Genomic DNA, 22631 nt, shown 5'->3' with positions numbered 1-22631 from the left:
TCGGATGATGGAAACACGCAAAGCCAATCTCCTTGATTCTCAAGTCTCCGAGATTACTCGAACGAGTCTAGGATAACTCGGGCCGAAGTAATATTTTCTAGACTAATTTGGGAAAGTGTGGTGGGTCCATCAGCATCTAAAGTCTGGGATGTTGTAAACTATTTGGTAAAGTGGGCCCGTTGTTGAAGTTTCTAATATTTGAACTAGGGCCCTTTGAACTATTATGAATGACATCTTGCCACTCTCGATCATCATCTAGTGGTCAAATTTCACGGGTGTAAAAAATTTTCATCTTGGTGTCTCTTCATCAAGAATATTGAGTGGATCGTGGGTCTTCCATAATAATGGGTCATGAAGTAGCCAATTTCAACGGTCGAACCACTATTCGATCATGTCGTTGTTTCTACTATGTTTATGAAAAGTTCTTAATAGTCCAAGCATCATAAGAAACCATGTGATGGTCGATCATTAAGTTTCACTTCAGCGTGATGATGTTCCAAAGCAAGTCAGATGCTAGAGTCGAATATGATTTATAAACTATTTTGGGACACTATGATCTACTTAAATATGGTTATTATGGATGACGTCTTGAGGGGCGGAACCAGGATTTGTAACTTGAGGGGTTCAGAATGAGAAGGGAAAAAAAAACCAACACTAAATAAAGTTAGGCATCGACGTATATTGCGTAATTAATCTCGTTAAGAAAATAAACCATATATATACATAATGTAGATATATATACAAAAAATTAATGTCCTCTTAACACTTAAGATTCATGCGGCGTCAATTCTTTATACATTTTTGATTTGTTTCCTATATAGTTTTAATCTCCCTCTAATCGAATTCTTTTAAATTTTAGTAAATACTAAGTATTTGAAAAGTATTTTTTGGTAAGTACATAATTATGAGATTTAATTAACATTTCTATCTCTTATATTACAATTTACTTTTGAGTTTCTTCTTCATCATACATTTTAGATTTATGTATTTAATATATGTAGAGACTGGAGGGGGGGGGGGGGTCCAATTGGCTAAGATTGTGCAAGTTATATATGATTTCATAGAAATCATTCATTAATTAGCTAATCAGCCCAGCAGTGGTTCCGCCACTGGACGTCTCGCCACCCTCGTTCATCATTTAGTGATTGATTTTTTTTTTTTTTTTTTTTTCTGAGGAGTCATCTCTTAAAATGCTGGTCTCTCTTCAATGCCTTGAAAGTTGAAACCTATCAATTTTATATTGGGCCTGTCCTGATATTGGCTCATGTACTAGGTAAATTTAACTGCCGTGCCACTATTTGTGTTGGTGAGTATGCCATGTTATGAGTTACTAACAACAGTCCAAGCATCATACAAAACAATATGTGATACTCGTTCATAATAATGTTTATTCGGTCAGTTACTGACTCAAAAAATTATGTTCAACCACTGAAAGATGTAAATCTGATAGTAGAGATAATTATTATTAAGTTGAATTGTTTTTTTTTTTACTTTATTAAGTTGAATTATTTTGTTTTTCACTTTTAGATTTACATCAATGTAAACACCATTAGTGGTCCTCATCACATATCGATTAAAAACATCGGGGAATTTGAAAACTTATTTAGGATGATGTGGATATTTCATGCACAAATGTCATTTTAGATCACCTGAGACCATTAATCCTGAGCATATGATTCGTAAGTGAAGGGGGCAAAACAAAGTGGTGGTCCGGTGGAGCAGCTACGAACGGGGCTCCGTTGTGGAAGTGTAAAAAGGTGTCAAAAAAAAAGGAAATTAAGAAAGAAAAAGTTAAATCACCCAAAAACGACACAAGAAACAAAAAAAGGGTTAAAAAGGTTGAAAATTTTACCAACTTCCAGAGGAGTCAAAGCGTCGCCGTATCAAAGCCATTCGTTCTGCTTTATACTACCCAAACCATACCAGGTAGCCTCAATCCAATCTACGATCAATTCATGGCGTCGGAGCCTCTTCGCACCACCACGACCGCCGCCGAAAAAGAGAAACGGCACCGTTCCATCTTCGAACTCCCGGCCAACTTCTTCGACTCCTGCGCCCTCCTCACTTCTTCTGGCCTCTCAGTTGCTTCAACTTTCGAGACCTCTAACAACAGCAACAACTCCGCCCTCGAAACCCTAGACGAGTCTGTGTCCGATAGCACCGATCAAGACCGCTCCCTAAACGCCGCCGTATCGACTCGGTGGACCTGCAACACTTGCAAGGCTGAGTTCGAGTCCCTCCAAGAGCAGCGATTTCACTTCAAATCCGATATTCACCGATTCAATGTAAATTTATTCTTCAATTTTGGTTTATTTACTGTTATATGTTTTTTTGAATTGTTGAATACTCGCTATAGGAATTTTAAACCAGCATTCATTGGATTTGATAGAGTTATGTGTTAGCATTGTTGATATGTTAGATATGCTTACATTGCTTTTGCTTAGTGTGAGAGATTTTGATCAAATTTCGATTTCAATTTCGATGTATGAGGAATATTGGAATTTACAAGTTTTAGTGTGTTCTTGATGAATGGTGTTTCGAAAGCTGTTGTCCAGCTTTCATTGTGCTAATCCGATTTAGCTATGTGAAATGTGAGACAGTAGAATTATGTCTTTTTTTGTCAGTTCGAGAAACTCTTCTACCAGTCTTTGGTTACAAGGTACTTGAACTAGTAAGAAAATTCAATGCGTGTAGTGATGTAATTACTTGGTTATATGTGATCATAGGTGAAGCTAAGCCTTGCTGGAAAGAATATTGTGAAGGAGGAGGACTTTGATGAGTTAACGTCTGATTCTTTTAAAGACTTTGATGTCTCGAGTATATCGGGATCAGAGGATGATGAACCTGAAAAAGTTGGCCCTTTCAAGCTTTCAAGGGCAACTGCTAGGCAGAAATTACTCATCCACCTTCAGACGGGAGAAAGAATTTCGATTTGGAAGTGTTTGATTACAAATGAATCTGGACCTGAAGGTAATTTGTCATGTGATGAATTGTTGGGGAGATTGAACACGGTGGTTCATGAGCCTAGAGATAATACCTGTTTTAGAGTTGTGCTGCTTGCAAGTGGTGGGCACTTTGCTGGTTGTGTGTTTGATGGTAGCAAAATTGTAGCTCACAAGACTTTCCACAGGTTGACTTAATGTTTATGTACACTTTTTTACTGTCTATTTTTTGTATTTCTTTATTAATTTAAGAATCATTTAAAAATAATAATAATAATAATTTAAGAAATTTTTCATTTTGGGATGTAGGTATGTCGTAAGGGCCAAGTCTGGAAAAAAACAGTCATCCAATGATGCATCTGGAAGGTTTGCTCATTCCGCTGGAGCTTCTCTTCGTCGCCATAATGAACTTGCATTGAAAAAGGTATTCGATGATTTTTTTGGCTATACCTTTATTACATTTTTTGTGTCATGGAGTGCAGACAAAAATTTAGCTTCCGACAGAAATTTCACTATTTGATCTAGTGACAACTATATGTCTGAGTAGCTTCGCACTTCTTTATAATTGATATTTGTATAGTGGCACTTTTGGTGAAGAAGAGGTTAATGTCCAATTATTACCATCTTTAAGCCAAAATGTTTGCAGTTTGCTAACCATGTAATTGATACTTAATATGTCTTTTATGCCTCTTAGTTTAGTTAGGTCTAGTTTGTTTTTGTGAGATAGCTTAACTGGAACAAGTACTCTTGCCTCTTTCATACAGATATTTATTGAGGCCATATCTTATGTTGTGATTTGTCTTCTGACTAAGTTGCTGATTTATATTATACATTCTAGGATATTCAAGAGCTACTTGCTGCATGGAAGCCTTATTTTGATGCTTCGTCTTGCGTTTTTGTTTATGCTCCTTCTAGTAATCATCAGCTGCTATCTAATAGGGAGACACCATATTTTAGTCATCAGAAAGTCCGAAATATTCCAATCCCTATTCGGAGACCTACTATGAAGGAAGCTCGGCGTATATATGACCAGTTGACACAAGTCTCTTATGAACAAGAGGAGAATGAAGCTCCTTTAGTTACCAAAAATGAATTGCCGTCTAGTTCAGGAATTGAAAATGATATCATCTCAAGCATGGAGAAAGTCAACATTGTTGAGCCTTTTGTTGAGCCTAGTACAGAAGCTTGCTCAAGTTCTAGAGAGTCCAATGAACTCCCTATATCAAGTGAGAGTAGTAATGAGGTTAAAGGTTCGTCAACACCTTTGCATGAGGCAGCACAGTCTGGGAATGCTCTCAAGGTTTTGGAACTCTTGGAACAGGGTCTGGATCCTTGTGCCAGAGATGAAAGGGGACAGACTCCATACACGGTAGCAAACGAAAAGGAGGTCAGAAACACATTTAGACGGTTCATGGCCTCAAATCTAGATAAGTGGGACTGGAATGCTGCTAAGGTACCTAGTGCATTGACAAAGGAGATGGAGGAATCTCAAGCTGCTAAGCAGGTAATTGTTTGTTAGCCCCTCCACCTGGTAAATAATATGAAAAATGGAATTGTTGTCTTTTCGTGTTCAGGAGTTGACATATTTGAGTTGGCTCTACTTAAATAGAAAAATTTGTTTACTTGTAACATTATTTTTCTCATATAAGTTATTAATTCTTATTTGACCCCTAAGATGATCATAACACAAAAGATTGAAATAAAAATCTTTCACCCTCTACTCCTTTTACCTCATAGATTGGCCAGCGCCACTAATGCACCGCCATCAGCTGGGCATGGCATGTGTGGGTGCTGCTCTTTGCTTTTGGCTGATAAGTCGTGCAGGTTTTATGGGTCTCTGTGTTTAATATAAAGAAATGAAGCCAATCGTACTTTGAAAAAAAAAAAATTATACAATGGTAGCATCTAACAACCACAATCCTGGAGAACATATCAGTAATTACACCTTTCTCTCTTGGTTCCCTGTTTACCTATGATTTGGTTAATTAACGTCCTCTATAAGGCATCCTGCCTTTGTTTATTTGGGTTGCCTCTTCAGTATTGTGTGGTGGCATATTGATGCTTGAAAATATGGCTTTACTTCATATTTGATTGTTCAGGCTGAAAAAGAAGCGAAAAGGAAAGCTAAAGCAAAAGAATTGAAGAAACTACGCAAAGAAAAAGAAAAGAAAGCTCAGGTGCATAATTGTTAATATGGTTCTCTTTTTTATGTTGATGGAGATTTTATTTTTATTTTTATCCTGGTGACTTGGTTTTGATTCTAGTTTTTCTGAAAAATCTTTAGGATGCCATTTTCAAATCACCTGATTCATGCACTTGTATTTAGCTTCCATGCCCTTTATGTTGTGGTTTGCTGCAATTATTTTTTTTTGTAGATTGGGTGCCTTTTCTGTTTTGTTAACTGTTAGTCCTTTAATTGTATTAGAAAAAGAGGAATTAGAAGTTAAGAGAAAATTCCAAAATCATTATGCAAGGGTTTTCTGCTGTCTGGAAGGGGTTGTTTGTTTTAGATTTGAAGCAACATTTGACGTCCATCTAACGACTAGCTGTGTGTTGCATTCTGCTTTTTTCTCCTTATATATTTCTTAGTTTGATTTTACGCAGGCTGAGGCTGCTGCTTCCAAGAATACTTCGACCATTACAAAGTCCTCCTCATCATCTCAGCCCAGTCGTGCATCACAGATCTCTAAAGAGGTCAGTGTAGATTTTTTGAGTTCTTTCAGCAAGCGTTTTTTTTTCTTTGAATAGGCTGTTGTATGAGTCCTAAACTGAACTTAGTTTGTTTCCCCTTCTTTGATTTCTAATCAGGAGGAACTGAAAAGGGCCCTGGTAGCCGAGAGGGAAAAACGAGCAGCCGCAGCCGAGCGGAGAATGGCTGCAGCTGCAGCCCTTAGTGCTCAAGGTAATAGCACCACTCCACAACCCAAAACTGGGGAAGCTGGTGAAATTAACTGCTCTTGTTGTACTGTGTCTCTGGCTGGTAAAGTTCCTTTTCATAGGTATAACTACAAATACTGCAGCACAACTTGCATGCATGTGCACAAAGAGTTTCTTGAGGAAGATGGATAGCATAAACTGCTGGTGGTTAATTTACTTTTGTGTAGGGTTCTGACTTCAATTTATCTGTATCTTGTTTTTTCATTCTATATCTTTTCAAGTAATTGAAGCAAATGGCAATAGTGTGTGAAAGGTTACAGAATAGAGTGGACTAGTGGAGGTACATTCCCATGTTGTTTCGGGTTGTTTATTGGTTACTTCACAACAGTTGTAGTTGAGTTTTTTGGAGGCCTAGGGACATCCTTGTAGTCTTTTCTATTTTTACTGGACGATGTTATTACATTTCTGATAACAGTCATGATACTATAGAATTTACAAACGAATATTTGTGACAATGAGAATGTAGATGTGCTCCGACTGTAGATGTCTTCTGAATATAGAAATAGAACTATATAAGCATCAATTGGATTATGTACTAAAGATCAGCATCCTGAACAAAACTTAATATAACAAAGATTTATCCTTGTTTTGTGTCTGGTCGGTTAGGAAGTTTTGAGATTCTGAAAGAATTTCACAAGGATGGAATTTAACCTAAGCAGTTGGAATACAGGATCTGAAGGTGGCGATGGTGGCTGTGGCTATGGTCCAAGTGATGCTAATGGCGGTGGTACCAGGGATGGTGGGGGTGGTGGTGGTTTTAGTGGCAAGTTAGTGATGGTAATTGTGGTGGTCACAACAATAGCTCTCGAGTGGTGGCAGTGGCGACGCAGACGACAAAGATGATAATGGGGGCAAGGACAATGGTAGTGGCAGGGGTTGGTGGTGATGGCTTTAGGTATTTTGGCTATTATCATCAAATTTTGGAAATAACGGGGGCAAGGACAATGGTAGTGGCAGGGGTTGGTGGTGATGGCTTTAGGGATTTTGGCTTTTATCATCAAATTTTGGAAATAATATTTAGTTCGAACGCGAGCATTTTTCCCAAGCCGGAATTTCAGTTTCGGTTTTATACAAGCCCATCCAATTAGTTTTCACCATTTTATAAATTCTGGCTTCCGGCTAAAGTCCACACGAAGTTTGAAACAACCAACATTACAATTCATGCAAATGTGGTCATCCTAGGTTGTGGTCTGATAGTCACTTTTATCAGCGGGGCTCTACTAACCTGAGAATTTCGAGATATATTCAGCACACAGCTTCATTAAAGCGTACAAATTAAGTTTAGATCAAGTTTACCACATCCGATATAGGTTTCGCTCAAAATAAATTACATATGCAGGATACCACATTTCTTTTACTCATCTTGGTTATTAATTCTTATTTTACCCTAAGATTATCAAAACACAAAAGATTGAAAGAAAAATCTTTCACCCTCTACTCCCTTCCCCTCATGGATTGGCCAGCGCCACTAATGTAGCCCCATGAGCTGGCCATGGCACTGTGTGGTTGCTGCTCTTTGCTTTTGGCTGATAAGTCGTGCAGGTTTTATGGGTCTCTGTGTTTAATGTAAAGAAATAAAGCAGATCCTGGAGAAGATAATTAATAGTATTTACTCCTTTCTCTGTTGGATCCCTGTTTACCTATGATTTGGTTAAGTAATGTCCTCTATAAGCATCCTGCCTTTGTTTGTTTGGTGGCATATTGATGCTTGAAAATATGACTTCACTTCATATTTGGTTGTTCAGGCTGAAAAAGAAGCGAAAAGGAAAGCAAAAAATTGAATACGCAAAGAAAACAAAAGGAAAGCTGGGGTGCATAATTTATTGTTAATATGGTTTTCTTTTTTCTTTTTATTTTAATAATATGGTTTTCTTTTTTATGTTGATGGAGACTTTTTTTTTTTATCCTGGTGACTTGGTTTTGATTCTAGTTTTTCTGAAAAAACTTTAGGAAGCCATTTTCAAATCACCTGATTGATGCACTTGTGTGTAGCCTCCATACCCTTTATGCTGTGGTTTTGATGTAGAATAAGAGTGGAAACTTTGAGTCACCTGGATTTGGAAAGTTCAAGTAAATCTAGGCTTTTATTATTAGGATTTTTTTTTTTTTAGGATTCTTTTAATTATAGGGATATCAGGATTACTTAATCCTAGTTATTCTAGAATTATATTAGCCTCTCTATGCATAGAGGCCTTTGTAGTCTTTTATTGTCAGTTTTGAGTTTAGAAAAATTGAAAGCTTTGCTTCTCTCCAGGTTTGTGTGATGCAACTTAACCCCAGGTGTGATGCCTAAAACCTCAAGATGTGATGCTAGTAGTTTTATCATAGAATCTTACTCTAAATCCCCTTTTCTTCCAAGCAATTAATCGAGAATCAGATCCTAGAGCATTTATACAAGCCCTATGTCTACAGTATTTGACGTCCATCTAATAAATTAACGACTAGCTGTGTGCTGCATTCTGTTTTTTCCCCCTAATATATTTCTTCGTTTGATTTTACGCAGGTTGAGTCTGCAGCTTCCAAGACTACTTCGATGATTTCAAAGTCCTCTTCATCATCTCATCCTAGTCGTGGATCACAGATCTCTAAAGAGGTCAGTGTAGATTTTTTATGAGTTCTTTCAGCAAGCCTTTCCTTGCTTTGAATAGGTTGTTGTATGAGTCCTAAACTGAACTTGGTTTGTTTCGCCTTCTTTGATTTCTAATCAGGAAGAACTGAAAAGGGCACTGGCAACCGAGAGGGAAAAACGAGCAGCCGCAGCCGAGCGGAGAATGGCTGCAGCTGCAGCCCTTAGTGCTCAAGGTAATAGCACCACTCCACAACCCAAAACTGGGGAAGCTGGTGAAGGTGCCGATGGTGGTTGTGGCTATGGTCCAAGTGATGCTAATGGCGGTGGTGGTGGTGGTCGTGTTAGTGGCAAATTAGTGATGATAATTGTGGTGGTCACAACGATGGCTCTCAAGTGGTGGCAGTGGCGACGCAGACGACAATGATGATAATTGGGGCAAGGACAACGGTAGTGGCAGGGGTACGTGGTGATGGCTTTAGGGATTTTGGTTTTTATTATTAAATTTTGGAAATAATATTTAGTTCCAATTCAAGCATTTTTCCCAAGCTGAATTTTCACTTTCGGTTCTATACGAACCCATCCAATTAGTTTTCACCATTTTATAAATTCCGGCTGCCGGCTAAGTCTGCACGAACTTTGAAATAACCAACATACAATTCATGCAGATGTGGTTATGTGGTCATTCTTTTTAGTTATGGTGTGCTACTCATCTTTATCAGCCCTATTAATTCAAGAGTTTAGAGACATGTTTAGAACACAACTTGTTTCAATGATATAAATCACTTGACCAATGTAAATATTACCAAGTCTCTTATTCTCGATCATCTAATGTTAAAAGAGTTTGAGTAAGTGCTTCGCCAAATAATCGGAGAGAATTAGGGTTTGGGAAAAACAAAAGTGACTTTGTTGCCTGTCTCGTGGCACCCTATCACTGACTGTGGCTTCCAGGCTCATCGGCGACTAGACGGGTTCATGTTTGGTTTGTGGTGGGTGGTTGTCGGATTTTGAGATACAGTGGAACTGTTTTCTTCTCTCTCAGATGGTTGCGATGCAATGGTGGATCAGGACTTTGCTGCATATGCAAAGGGACTCATCACTAGTGGAGGACAAGGTAATCGATTTGGGTTCCATAACTTGCAGTCAACCACAATGTTGTCCGGCGATCGGTGGTGGGCTGAATGATAATGATGGAGCTGCGAGGTTTGGTCTGTTGTTGGGGAGGGATTTCGGCAGACGTGGTCGCTGGATCCAACTTTGTAAGTTTCTAACCTTTTGTGGCGGTTCTTGGAAAGTTAGAGTCGACTTTGACGGACTTGAAACAGGTTTGTAGTAGTCTATTACTTTTCTTTATTAGGTTTTAGGTTTTGGTTTTTGGTTAGGTCTAATAAGTCCCTCCTCAATTGAGCAAGGATTTGGTTGTCTTTGTTTCATAGTTGTACCATTGACATAACATTCTTGAGGACAATTTGGTTTAATTATGGTTTATTTTTGTTATCGATTTGCCGACGAGCGATCATTTACACATGGTTTGGTAATTTTTGGACACAGTGTTGAAGATGACGCTGTCTTCTTTGCTATTGACTACTGGGTGTTATTGAAACTTTCGGGATCACATGATCAATGTAGCTTTGGAAATGGGTGTCTTGTGGTTAGAGTTTGGGCTCATTGGCCTGATGGTATTTGTAACCGCAGTTTCTTGGGGTATTGGCTTATGTCCCCCTCAATGTAGACTTTCTGATTGATTGAATAAAATATCTATCTCTTTCTAAAAAAAAAAAATTGTAAATATTACTTAAAATTAATTATATATAAGTCATAAGATGCTTCTATTCATACTTCCAAATTTGGTATTTGAAACTCTATCTCTAAAATTTTACCCTAAACTATTGATTTTAACCTCAATTTTTTTTCTCTGTACACCTAGCCTTTTTTTCTCTATACACCTTACCTTTACCTCTAACCTCCACGTCAAAGAGAGACTCATTTTACTGCGAATCATGTATGTAGTCAATTCCACCATCATCCTCGTTCTCCCCTTGAAGCCTTAGTGAATTGTCTTTTCACTTTATCTGCAGTCTCTTTCAGAGAGAGATTACTATGGCAAATCCTAGATCGAGAATGAACATGACAATATTTTGATATGATATTGATATGGATTTATTAAATCTTAAAAGTTTCAACTAGAGTCTGGAGGTGATTGGTTTTGGTATTTGAAGAGAAAATCATATCATAATTGGAGAAAAATTCAATTATGGGCCAAAGAGTTCAATTATGATTCTCTATGTGCTTATCAAAGAGTTCATATCATTCAATGTTTTAATAAGATTTAGTATCAAAAAATTCATTCACTTGTTCTGTTAATCAACATATTCAAAACAAACCAACGATGAATCAAACAAAATATTTCTTCCCATAAATCAAAGTCATTGACAAGATAGAGGGCTTTTGTGCAATAATATATTTTTTTTCTTTTCAGATTTCAAGAAGGACAAAATTGAAAATAAAATTGTTCAAAAATCATGAGATGAAGAAAATTTCATACCAATCGAGAAGGTATGAATAGAATTTCCTACTTACGTAGAAGTAGAACCTGTTGGCTAGAGTTGATTATCACTAATTTTACTATTTTTCTTTTAATCTCATTTTATTAACGAGAATAATAAATCCGCGTACGATAAAAATCTCTCACAAAATATAAAAGCCCTTAAGCGCGGTGGTCTGCGGAGCCCAGAGCTGCCCAAAGCGCGAAAGCTCTAGAATTGCCCAGCCCTGAGCAGCAGCACGAACTCGTAACAACGCAAAAATGGTCAGTACTCTTTTCCATAACATTTGAACTTGGATTGGACTCACCTTTCTCGATTTAACCCTTGTTGTTTTGGTTAATTGATTGTTGCAGTCTGTCACTCTTCACACAAATCTCGGGGATATAAAGTGCGAGGTCTTCTGCGACGAGGTCCCTAAAACCGCCGAGGTCACTCTTCTCAACTCTCTCTCTCTCTCTCTCTCTCTCTCTCTCTCTAGTTTAGTTGCCCACCTAATAATACTTCACAGGGATTTGTTGTGGCTTTGATTATTGTTAGGGAAAGCATCTGAAATTTTAATTACTGCTGAAATTGATTACCAAATTTGTTTGGAAACCCTAGTTTTCCTGCTCATTTGTTCGATGAAGATGGTCCTTTGTCCTAAATCATAACTATGTTTAGTTTTAGTTTTGAAAATCATGTCTTGTTTTGACTGCTACACTGTTAATTCAGCGACTTGCGTTGCAGTGAATCAGTGATGGTGTTGGTATTTTACATGGTAATGACTTTGTGTTTTATTTCGGCGCAGAATTTCTTGGCGCTATGTGCGAGCGGTTATTATGATGGGACTATATTTCATAGGAATATCAAGGGTTTCATGATACAAGGTGGAGATCCCACTGGTACGGGCAAGGGAGGGACTAGCATTTGGGGCAAGAAGTTCAATGATGAGATAAGAGAGTCTCTCAAGGTAACCATTATCTTGCTCTATGGATAGGCCTGGTCTCCTTACATTGTTTTTCAACCTTACTAGAAGGTATAGTTTGCTGTATCGAGGACCAATCTGTGTCTAATTGCCAAGGTTTTCCCATTTTACTGTTTCTTTTACAGCACAATGCAAGGGGAATAATGTCAATGGCAAATAGTGGTCCCAATACAAATGGAAGCCAGTTCTTCATTAGCTATGCAAAGCAGCCACATCTCAATGGATTGTACACTGTGTTTGGCAAAGTGATTCATGGGTTTGAGGTTCTTGATATCATGGAAAAGGTACTATGCTAGCTAAGCCAAGCATCCGTCTTCTTTGGTGTTAACATGTAGTGCTTTATGCATGCTAACTGATGTATAAATAGTTCAGCATGGGTCTGTAATCACTCTGCTTCTGTAGATGTGTTTGGGCTATTGGTTCATCCATTTCATCTGAGGTTCACCTATTCTGTCTGTAGATTGCTGAATGGTGTCTGTGAAATAGTAATAGGTTATGATCCCACTAAGAGACGGCTATTGTTCTGTGGATGAATAAAATTTTATTTTCCAGATACAATACCTACTTATTTTTTTGATTGGTTTGTTGTTTGGTTCAAGCAGGTCATTGTCTCTGTCATTTCTTGTTTGAATTCAGTTTAACTGGTGTTTGAATATGTGCAGACTCAAACTGGAGCAGGGGATCGCCCTCTTGCAGAGATCAGGCTTAATCGAGTGACTATACATGCTAATCCTCTTGCTGGTTAGCCCTGATTTTGGACTGGTTGAAGGAGGCTGGGATGTAATCTAGCAAATAGTTGCAGCTATGTGTTTGAACAATGAGAGGAAATACATAGCGAGTGCTGTCATCACTAGCAGAGAATATGTATAGCACATTTTTGTTACTTCGTTAGACTCACTTAACTTGTAACTTTGGTATCTACCATTCTGGTTGCCTTGTTATGACTTATATGTTGCCTGAAGTTATGAGTATAACTTGTTCCCGTAGGGTTTAGTTGAAGTTAACAAACTTGTATCGATTTGGTTTTGTTGCATTTATACCTTACCTAATTGGGGAAACTATGTCGCAGAGGATTCTTGCAGCTAGTCCCCTCTGGTTGTATATCATTTCGTTTCTTTTGTTTTGATTGTTTAATATCTATTTTGCGAGTCTTTCTGTTCTTTGTTACATTTCTTGGTAGCATTTACGGGAATGAAAGGAAAGGGGGATAACAGGGAGGGAGAAGCAAGAGCTCTTTTGTGGTTCTTCAAGCAAGCAATCCAGTAGTGAAATGGGAAATGTGAAAGTTGAGAATCGGGGTGGAGCTTCGCAAATTTAGACACCCACCCTCTTCTTCCTGCAATATGGGTTGATGATTATAACAATATGAATTGATTATAATCCGATTATAACAGTTGAGTTTTTAAAGATGTTGTGTGAAGGTCATGCCTGCATCACGTAAAATTGAAATGAAACAGTTCCAAACACTGAATTCTCAGAAAAGAGAGTTCGAACGACCTCCTACTTATAAATGATAATTTATGTCACTACAGTAAATGATATACAAGTTGATAGTTTAGTTTTAATTATCTTCTCCAATCAAGTTTTGAGATCGTGAAATCTAACATTTATATCAATAACTGATCAAGAAAATTATGTTCAACCACTCTTAGATGTAAATTCAATTGTAAAAATAATTATTTTATAAGTTCAGTTGTTTTGTTTTTAATCTTTTGAATTAAATTGAATAATCCAAACAAAAATTATTTTAGAAAAAAAAAAAGTAACCAAAACTTCCTCTGCACACTAGTCAAATAATAATAATATTATTTCGGATAAAAAGCAAAGGGAGTGAGTACTGGGTAGGTCCAAATAGTTAGTAGAAAGGCAGTATCATTATCAGAGTTGGAAGACCCTGACGCTGACGCTGACACTATCCACTGTGATCTGTGCTCACCTTCTTCCCCAAATTGCTGCTAATTGTTTGCTTCAATGTCCGACGTCGGCGAAAGCGAGCCCGCTCCGCTAAAGCCCAATGGGCCTGTGCTCTCCGAGGAGTCCATGTCCCCCATGCAGTTCACCACCTCCGCCGCCGCCAAAATCGCCTCCCAGCCTCTCCCCTCCTACGACCCCTCCGTCTGGGGCGTCCTCACCGCCATCTCCTCCAACGCCCGCAAACGCCCCCAGGTCCTAAAATTACTCTTTTACCCCTCCCTCCATTCCCCCCTTCTTCTTCTTCTTCTTCTTCAACTCAGTTTCCCCTACCTGAATGAATTTTGTGCCAAAATTAATGTTAAATAGCAGTGTTCTTGCTCAGTTTTAGGGCTGGAAATCGGCTTCAATTGAGTTAACATAGTGCTCTGTTGTGAAATTTGGAGATGAAATTTGGATTGATTTGTGGTTGTAATAATTTTATGAAAAAAATTGGAATGTAGGGCATAAATATGCTATTGACTTCCATTGAGCATCAAATTGGACGATGCGTAGCCGATAAGCGGTTCCAGATTGAGTCGACTGCCATTAGTGCAAATCACTGCAAGATATATAGGAAGAAGGTTGATGAAGATGCCAAGTCTGCATCAATCTTCCTCAAGGACACAAGGTTGTGCAATTACTAGTTGACGCTTTGGTTTACTTGCATTTTTGTTCTTCTTCTTTTTTTTCCGAATCATAGTTTGTGATTTTGTTGAGACTTTTGCAGCACGAATGGGACGTATCTCAACTGGGAGAAGCTCACAAAAGTTGGCCCTGAAGTTGAAGTACGTCACGGCGACATTATCTCGCTTGCTGCACCTCCTCAGCATGGTGATACTACTGTGCCTTGTGCTCTAAGTTTCTTCGTCCCTTCTCCATGCACTCCAAGTAGAGTTTGATTATTGTAGGAGTGTCTAGTGTTGAGATGTTAGGACTTAAGAACTTGGTCTCAGTATATGTATTTATAGGTTTCTTAAATTACAATTTGAGAGTTGTTGTCTACAGGTGTTGCATTTGCATTTGTATTTAGAGAAGTTGTCTCCAATGCCAGTACAGCTGGTGCTTTTGCAAAGAGAAAAGCAGGTACATTTATGACTGTTTTAGTGTCCATGTTATTGATGCAATAATACAGTCTATACATTTTGCTTCCAATGTGCTTTCTCAACCTTAGTGGTGTCAATTTTGGAGTCTGAGTACATATGGTCTTCATAAAATTGGTTATAGAATTAGAATTAATTAAAGCACATTTCTCTTGTGGTTGTGGCAGCCTTTCAAGCCACACGGCTCACAAGGCAGTCCCATTCTACATAACTAATTTACTTGGGCCACAATGGATGTTTATATGTTTGATAAAATCTTTGCAAATGGAATAGAAATTGATATTCCTTATTGCTATGCAAAATGCTAATTGCAAAGATAAATTTTTCATGCCTTTCTTTTGGCTCTTCTGGGTAAGCTTTAGAGGAAACCTACTTCTGGAGAATCTGAAATTCAGAAAAAATTCTCTGGAATGGCAGTCACATAATTAGTATTGTGGCTGGCATCTAAATGGGTCTTTGTAAGGGTTGCGTTTTCATTTCTTGAAATTGACCCGTGAAGGAAAAGGCTGAAAGAGAAAGGAGATAAGCTGAAGAGAAAGAAGGAAAAATTGACAACTTAGGGATATATTTTATATTTGGTTGCAGTTCTAGGTACTTGTAAATTTTACATAATGTTGCTTCTGATATAGTCTTTATTATTATGATGTTATTTTTCTACATCTTTTCACTGTTTGTACAGATGAGTTTGCTGGTGAGAACAAGAGACTGAAAGGTATTGGCATTGGGGCTCCTGAGGGTCCAATATCTCTTGATGATTTTCGAAGTCTTCAACGGTCCAACACGGTACATTTTGTTTAATGATGCTATAGTAGTAAGTGTGAAGTGATGCTGGAAAGTCGATATAATTTACTTCTTTTAAAAAATATCATATCTGCAGGAATTGAGGAAGCAATTAGAAAGTCAAGTCATTACAATTGATAGGTTGCGCAGTGACAATCGTTTGGCTGTTGAGCATCATGAAAATGTATGGTTCTTGTTACTCTCTCTCTCTTTCTCTCTTCCTTCCTTGATATAGAAAGTGCATTAATGTGCTTATACATGACACATCAATTTGATCTTGTAGGAAAAAAGAGAACTGAAAGAATCAGTTGCAAAACCTTACCTTGATCAACTGAAAGAGTTGCATCATATTGTGGAGGTTAAACAGAAGGAGGTGGTAGAGATCAATAAGATATGTGCAGAACAAAGATATGCTCTCGAAGACCTTAATGAAAGGCTTACAGCTTCTGTGCAGTCATGCACTGAAGCAAATGAAATAATGAATACGTAAGGCAGATTATTTCATAATGGTTTTTTTAGTCAAGTCTTTGTAGTAATTTTACTTGTAATTAAGTCTGTAGTATTCCTCATAAGTCATCACACAGTTTTGTTGGAGTAGCTGCCCCATTTCCTCTGGCTAAGAAATTGCTTCTTGTTATACCTGATTCCATGCCATGTACAAATCTAGAGTTCCAAATTTCTGAGCCAAGGCATGGGAAGAACAATCATTTTTTTGTGCAACCCGAATTTTTGATCTGGAGTCTGGAGTTCTTGGTGATTGCTAAAAGCATCATAGAGACCTGGCATTATCTATACATTCAAATAAAATACATCTATTTTGTTAGATTTTGTACTTTTAAAAGCATGGGACCCAGTGTTAACAAATAGTTAATGGATATATTGCAGTTGCTATGGCTGTATCTGGTTTATAATATTGATGTGTATTAACCTCTTTTCTGTATGGTTATTTGAGCATGCCCACACTAGCATGTCTTGTTTTGTCATGAACAGTGAAGCATTCCCTTCCCACCATACTGTACTAAAGGTTAAGAGCAAGTAATTACTGTTTTCTTGTCTGTAGTCAGAAAGCTTCTCTGGCTGAGCTCAAGGCACAGTTGGATGAAGAGCGAGATCAGAGAAGAGAAGAGCGAGAAAAGGCTGCAGTAGATCTAAAAGCAGCAGTACATAAAGCTCAATCAGATGCTCAAGAGGAACTAAAACAATATTCTGATGCTGCCACAAGACGAGAGAGAGAGCAACAAGAAGTAATTAACAAGCTTCAGGTACAACTCGTAACTTATATAGTTATATATGTATGCTATAACTTCTTCTTTTTTTTTCTTTTTTTTTTGGTGTCGAGGGATTATATTATTGGCATTTGTGGTTTCAGGAATCAGAGAGAGAGACGTGTTTACTAATAGAAAACTTGAGAACAAAATTGGTAATGTTGGCAGTACCTTTATTGAATGCTTCATTTAAACGATGGAAGGTCCTTCTCCTGATTATCTTGTGTGCTGCAGGAAGACACTAGGAAAAAGTTGGTAGTCTCTGAAAATAAAAATCGCCAGCTAGACACCCAAGTTTGCGAAGAGCAGTCAACCTCTGATAGTCGAAAAAAGGTGATCATGCCTCTTAATCCTAACTTGGATATTATTCCCTATTATAATTATCTTTGCCACAAACAGTTGTTGAGGCTAAGTTTATCTACTGTTGTGGATGTTTGGGCAGAGAGTGGAAGAACTTGAACATGAGATGAAAGGACTGAGGAAAGAGCTTGAGAGTGAAAAGGTAGAAGTGAAAATTTTCCTTTTACCTTTTGTAATGCTGTAAATGGTTGACTCTGCTAACATGGTTGTGCATATGGTGTTGTCTACACTGCTGTTAGTCTCTGCATGTGAAACGCAATTCCTCTATATTTTGTTGATCACTAATATGAAAGAAAGAGATATTAAACGGATAACATGTATGAATAGTCTTTCACCCAGGTATCATGTATGATGACTCATTTTTATTTTGGTGCAAGAGGAATTTTGCACGAATGTTTGCTTATAGTGATACTTTTATTCATAACTGAGATATTTCTTGTTGTTGGTAGCAGGCGGCTCGAGAAGAAGCATGGGCTAAAGTTTCTGCCCTTGAACTAGAGATGAATTCTGCAATGCAAGATCTTGATTTTGAGAGACGAAAATTGAAGGCTGCTAGAGAAAGAATAATGCTTCGGTAAGTTTCCTGAAGGATTATAATCTCAAGTCAAGGGTGGTGCTTCAGTAAACTACTTTTGTCTTGCATCTTATCTTTTACCGCCCCATTTGTTTCAAAGTTTGCCTATTGTAGAAATTTTTGTGCTCCAACAATCGGTCAATTTTTTATAAACACATATAGAGGTCCATTTTAGGTCATTTGGGCTGCACATTTTACTTTTTGCTCGAGTAGAGAGTACTGAAGTCTTTTAGAGCGTTACATTTTCAACTTCTCAGATTGGCAGCGTTTGAAAACTCATTTCCTTAACTGGAACATATGGTTTCATGCAGGGAGACACAACTAAGGGCATTTTATTCCACAACTGAGGAGATTTCTGTACTATTTGCTAAACAGCAGGAACAGTTGAAATCGATGCAGAGGACACTGGAAGATGAGGAAAATTATGATAACACATCAGTTGATTTTGACCTCAATGTTATTGGGGATACAACTGGAACTGAAGGCAGAGATGATAAAGTAATCAGGTACCGTAGAAACAACACTGCTAGGGCAGGGTCAGCAACAACACCGCAGAGGTCCAATGGAAATCAAATTGGAACATCTAGTGAAGAAGTCAGTGTTACTGAGAAGCATGACTGTGATATCAGAAGCGAACAAGGTGAACATACCGAAGAGGCAGAATTCACTAGTGCAAACCATGGTGTCAAGGGTGGCTTTGGTTCTGACATTGATGGTATTGGTACAGGACCTGTTATGGAGGGAGATGGCATTGGCACTGAGCATGTTCCTGAAACTGAAGGCATTGACACTGAGCATGTTCCTGAAACGGAGAGCCCTGGAATGAATGGTGACGAAAATATTGATTTGAACAAGATTGCCACTATGGAAGGGGATACAATGCAAATTGATGAGGAAGGCCATGTACAAGGAAATGATGAGAAAGTTGCAATGATTTTTCAGCAGCGTCACTCTCAATCAAACACAATCAGGACAGCAGACCTTATAGCTTCCGAAACTATTGGTAGCTGGGCTTGTAGCACAGCCCCTTCTGTCCATGGAGAAAATGGATCTCCAAGAAGTAGAGACAACGAGGAAGGTGCTGCTGCACCACACGATCCGATTGACAGGGTGGCTGAGAGCCAAAGTACTCCATCTTCTGAGACTGCTGCCACAAGACGGAATCGTGAGCGTCAAGCACTGAGTGAAATGATTGGGATAGTTGCTCCCGACTTAAAAGAACAGTTCGGTAATGTGGACGATAGTTATGATAATGAGAGAAGAAAACAGGCTTCTACATCCGACTCAGATACTGAGAGTTGTACGAACAGTGAAGATAATAACAAAGTTGAAGCTGCCGAAGGTGATTCAATTTCAGACTCAGAGACCGAGGGTAGTGATCGGGTTGATAACGCAATGGACGAAGATGGTGTGGATACAGAAGAAGATTCCGTTGGATAATCGGTTCGTAAGGAATCCAACAAGTAGTCTTACTTTTCTGGTTTGTTTTTCCTCTTCGTTTAGTTCATACGTTTCGAGAACTCTTTATGATCATGTATATAGTATATATGTGCAACTCTTTCCCTACACCACTCTGCCCAATGCTTTTCTTTCTTTTTTTTTGTCTAAATTGCAATGGTAAATTGTGAATGGATGATCTAGGATTCTAGGATGATAGACAGTCCAAATATGGGTGCGCAAAACGTCCGTTGTTTACTATTTGGGATGTAATTGTCAGTAGCAGTGGCTCAAAGTGGTTAAATATCAATTTTTGAATTTGTGTCAAGAGAAGCAATCAATATGTTCATACACTCACAAATGGAGGAGTCATATTACCATATTAACAAGGCCACAATTTTTGTCAATGCCAACTCAAAAATTCTAGAGAGGAAATCCAGAATTTAAATCCCGTTCCGTTCACGTAACTGATCCAAAAAAGAAAGAATTATCATCATGAGGGATTGTGCCACTCTTAAGGCAATCGATTGCGGTAGGCAATTGAGTGTTCTAAGTTGAAATGGAAGAAATTGGTGATGGTGATGTGGATCACATTGCTTGATCGTCAGAGGTTTATTTGAAACCTAGGAAAATTGAAGATTTGGAACGCTAGGTTGCGCTTAAACAAGGCGACGGTTTTAGGGCGTGAGTACATGCCTATAAGGTGGCCCTTGAAAGTCATTATACACGGGCATCAACAACTATATTTATTCCACGAAAAACATGCAGAATGGCATCAAAAAAAAAACATGCAGAATCTAGACATTTGCGAATGGCACAAGAGTCATTCATATGCTGCAGGTCAATAGTAGGCCTATGACCCCAACCCAATGAGTCCAAAAATATGAATTATAAATAAAGACACACTTTTGTTTGTCAGCAAAAGCCTCCTATAAAAAGAAATTACAATAAAAAGAACATACATTTTCCAATGAGTATTTCTTTGTTTAAACAGAAGTCCCCATGAGAAAATAAAATAAATGCACATTTTATCAATAACATAGTAGTCAGTAAAAGCCTCTTGTAAGAAATCAATAAAAATGGATGCACCTTTAGCGACTAATAATTTTTCATTGAAGGCCTCCATTAAAAGAAATAAAATTAAAAGGAATAGACTCTCATTATCTAGAGTGCAACATTCTTCTGTTTTGCCTAGGACTACAATCTCATTTTTACGATTTAGGATAAATACTCATTTTGTGCTACTAAAAGATAAAAATTTATCTACCAAAGAGAATAGTTAGCAGCTTAGTTTGAACTTTGAAGTCCAACTTCTTCAATTCTCTCATCTTCTTTATTAGTTGATAACATAGGAAATTCTATAGTTATTTTTATCATATGAATTTGATTCTCTATCATTTAACTTTCTAGTATGAATTTGATCTTGGTTCTCAATTGCATAAACAAAGAAAAATAAAAATAAAAATTTTCAAAGTACTGAGCTGTGTATTTACTTCACCTTAAACCTCTCAATTCTCAGTGCCAACTCTGAAATGTAAATGATGCCAATCTCCTGGAGATTGTCATTAATTAAGAAGATTGGTTGCCTACTTTATAATTAGGATGAAGCATTTAAGCTTGGAGCCCAAGCTATGCTGCCTCTACCCTCGAAGACAGAAGAAAACCAATCTGAAGAGCAACCTCCAACTTGAACATACCTATGTTCATTTGCAACAACAAAGCCAGCAACGTACTGCCACATTATTGTTCTTTTATTATGTACTACAAATTTGAACTGAAGTCCTATATCAATTTGGCGAGGAAAACGATTTCATAATTAGAACCCTATTCTGTTTCTTAGTCTATTCATTTTTTATTTTATTTTTTCAACTCTTTGATCATATAGAGTGAAGACTAGGGTTTAGAGAGAAGCACCACCACTCCAACCTAAGGGTGCCTCTTTGCCCGCTTTCAAAAAGACAAAAAATATAGAGTGAAGACTATAGGTTCAGAGCGTTTACCTTGATTAGGAAGAGCTTTTGGGTACCCTATTGTGGTATTCTCAGTGGAGCCGTGTCTGGTCTAGCAAAGTATACATTCACGGTAATGAATTGGAATACGAAAATTTTGGGAGGTCATTATGGTATCACACTATGTATCATCATACTGCATCACCCAAAAAACCAAGTTGTAAAGAAAACAAAAAAAGATTCGAAATTTGTAGGAAAAAACCAAAGAGGAGGCAATGAGATCATTTTGGAAAATGGTGGGAGTTTCATTTGCTTGTTGACTACCTTCATTTCATCACCATGGTAGTAGTGTAAGTACTGAGGAAGTGAGGAGATAGTAACACAAGAAATGAGTGAAGCCTTGCTGGTCGCAGTTTTAATCAAATGGCTAAAACTTCTATGTCCAAAAGAAAATGATGAGGGGCAAGCTACTCCAATGTTATGACCACTCTAAATAGATGCCCATATGATCATTTACCAATAACCACATGTATATAGTGTACAGCACCTAAACATATGATCATTTGTAAATTACAATACTATCCTTACGGTCCAAAGAAAAAAGTGCATCTCTTTTTAATGTTGGTATGGATTACAACGTAACTTCGAGCAGTGTATAGTTATGTTTAATAAATTTGCTAAAACATCTATTAATTTGAAAGAAAGAGAGAACATATGGTTATGGAAATTGATGGTCTTTGTTTAATATCAAGTAGAACGCTCTCTTGATGGTGTTTAATATCAAAAATGGTCTGTCGGTCTTCCCTTGAGAATGTCCGATGTATGCTCAAGGACATCATATTTTTAGGGTTTGTTTCCTAACCACTTTATCATATTCTAGTTTTGGCATAATTGCCCTAGTGGCCATAATCTTTTCTCCAAATGTGAAATTGCACGCTAGCAATTAACTTATCTATTTACCAATTTTTTCAGATCTTGCCATTCTTCAATTTAGTAGACTTCCATCCAAATTTGTCACTCATTACTTATCTATATATATAGGAGACAAAAAGATTCCAATGACACTAGTGTCATAAAACTGAACCGAAGTTTATTGAGTTGAAAACGATAGGAACATTGGTATGATTTTTGACAAGTGATACAAGAGTTGAAAATCTTTGGCCAATAATTCATTTCTTTGTGTTTTCTCAATTAGTTCATGCCCACTTTTCTCTCTTTTGTAACTATGTAAGTGCATCAAACATAAGGACAGTCTAAT

General features: G+C 37.7%; 3 protein-coding genes across 10 annotated transcripts; all 3 read left to right on the top strand.

The window, feature by feature from the left end:
- The first annotated feature begins 1866 nt into the window (after positions 1 to 1866).
- Positions 1867 to 9292, top strand: LOC112178335 (ankyrin repeat and zinc finger domain-containing protein 1). 6 transcript variants are annotated; one of them, XR_005809821.1, is made up of 10 exons: positions 1868 to 2285; positions 2727 to 3130; positions 3252 to 3366; positions 3781 to 4446; positions 5042 to 5119; positions 5547 to 5636; positions 5751 to 5844; positions 6550 to 6774; positions 8383 to 8472; positions 8588 to 8718. XR_005809821.1 is itself a non-coding variant. In XM_040518145.1 (8 exons), the coding sequence occupies exons 1-8, from the start codon at positions 1956 to 1958 to the stop codon at positions 8870 to 8872; spliced, it is 1968 nt and encodes a 655-aa protein (XP_040374079.1). In that variant the 5' UTR covers positions 1868 to 1955; the 3' UTR covers positions 8873 to 9284. The 6 variants fall into 6 exon arrangements, 4 of the variants coding, with proteins under 4 accessions (XP_040374087.1, XP_040374079.1, XP_024172263.1 ...); XR_005809822.1 differs by lacking the exon at positions 6550 to 6774 and having other exon boundaries at positions 1869 to 2285; XM_040518145.1 differs by lacking the exons at positions 6550 to 6774; positions 8383 to 8472; positions 8588 to 8718 and adding an exon at positions 8721 to 9284 and having other exon boundaries at positions 5751 to 5883.
- Positions 9293 to 11101: 1809 nt separating this feature from the next.
- Positions 11102 to 13058, top strand: LOC112178319 (peptidyl-prolyl cis-trans isomerase CYP18-1). The gene is made up of 5 exons (XM_024316480.2): positions 11102 to 11254; positions 11345 to 11419; positions 11779 to 11940; positions 12081 to 12239; positions 12618 to 13058. Exons 1-5 carry the CDS (start codon positions 11252 to 11254, stop codon positions 12699 to 12701), a joined length of 483 nt encoding a protein of 160 aa, XP_024172248.1. The 5' UTR covers positions 11102 to 11251; the 3' UTR covers positions 12702 to 13058.
- Positions 13059 to 13800: 742 nt separating this feature from the next.
- Positions 13801 to 19555, top strand: LOC112178293 (myosin-11). Of its 3 annotated transcripts, XM_024316463.2 has the most exons (14): positions 13801 to 14121; positions 14370 to 14536; positions 14636 to 14739; positions 14914 to 14991; positions 15688 to 15791; positions 15886 to 15972; positions 16072 to 16274; positions 16849 to 17050; positions 17158 to 17208; positions 17288 to 17386; positions 17496 to 17555; positions 17863 to 17987; positions 18299 to 18627; positions 18715 to 19555. In XM_024316463.2, exons 1-14 carry the CDS (start codon positions 13927 to 13929, stop codon positions 19425 to 19427), a joined length of 2517 nt encoding a protein of 838 aa, XP_024172231.1. In that variant the 5' UTR covers positions 13801 to 13926; the 3' UTR covers positions 19428 to 19555. The 3 variants fall into 3 exon arrangements, with proteins under 3 accessions (XP_024172231.1, XP_024172223.1, XP_024172226.1); XM_024316455.2 differs by having other exon boundaries at positions 18299 to 19555; XM_024316458.2 differs by having other exon boundaries at positions 13802 to 14121; positions 17866 to 17987; positions 18299 to 19555.
- Positions 19556 to 22631: the final 3076 nt, after the last annotated feature.

The sequence above is a fragment of the Rosa chinensis genome, chromosome 1 (assembly GCF_002994745.2).
Source record: "Rosa chinensis cultivar Old Blush chromosome 1, RchiOBHm-V2, whole genome shotgun sequence".
NCBI lineage: Eukaryota > Viridiplantae > Streptophyta > Magnoliopsida > Rosales > Rosaceae > Rosa > Rosa chinensis.
Note: the sequence above shows the minus strand (reverse complement) of the source record. Positions and strands in the feature narration are given on the sequence as shown.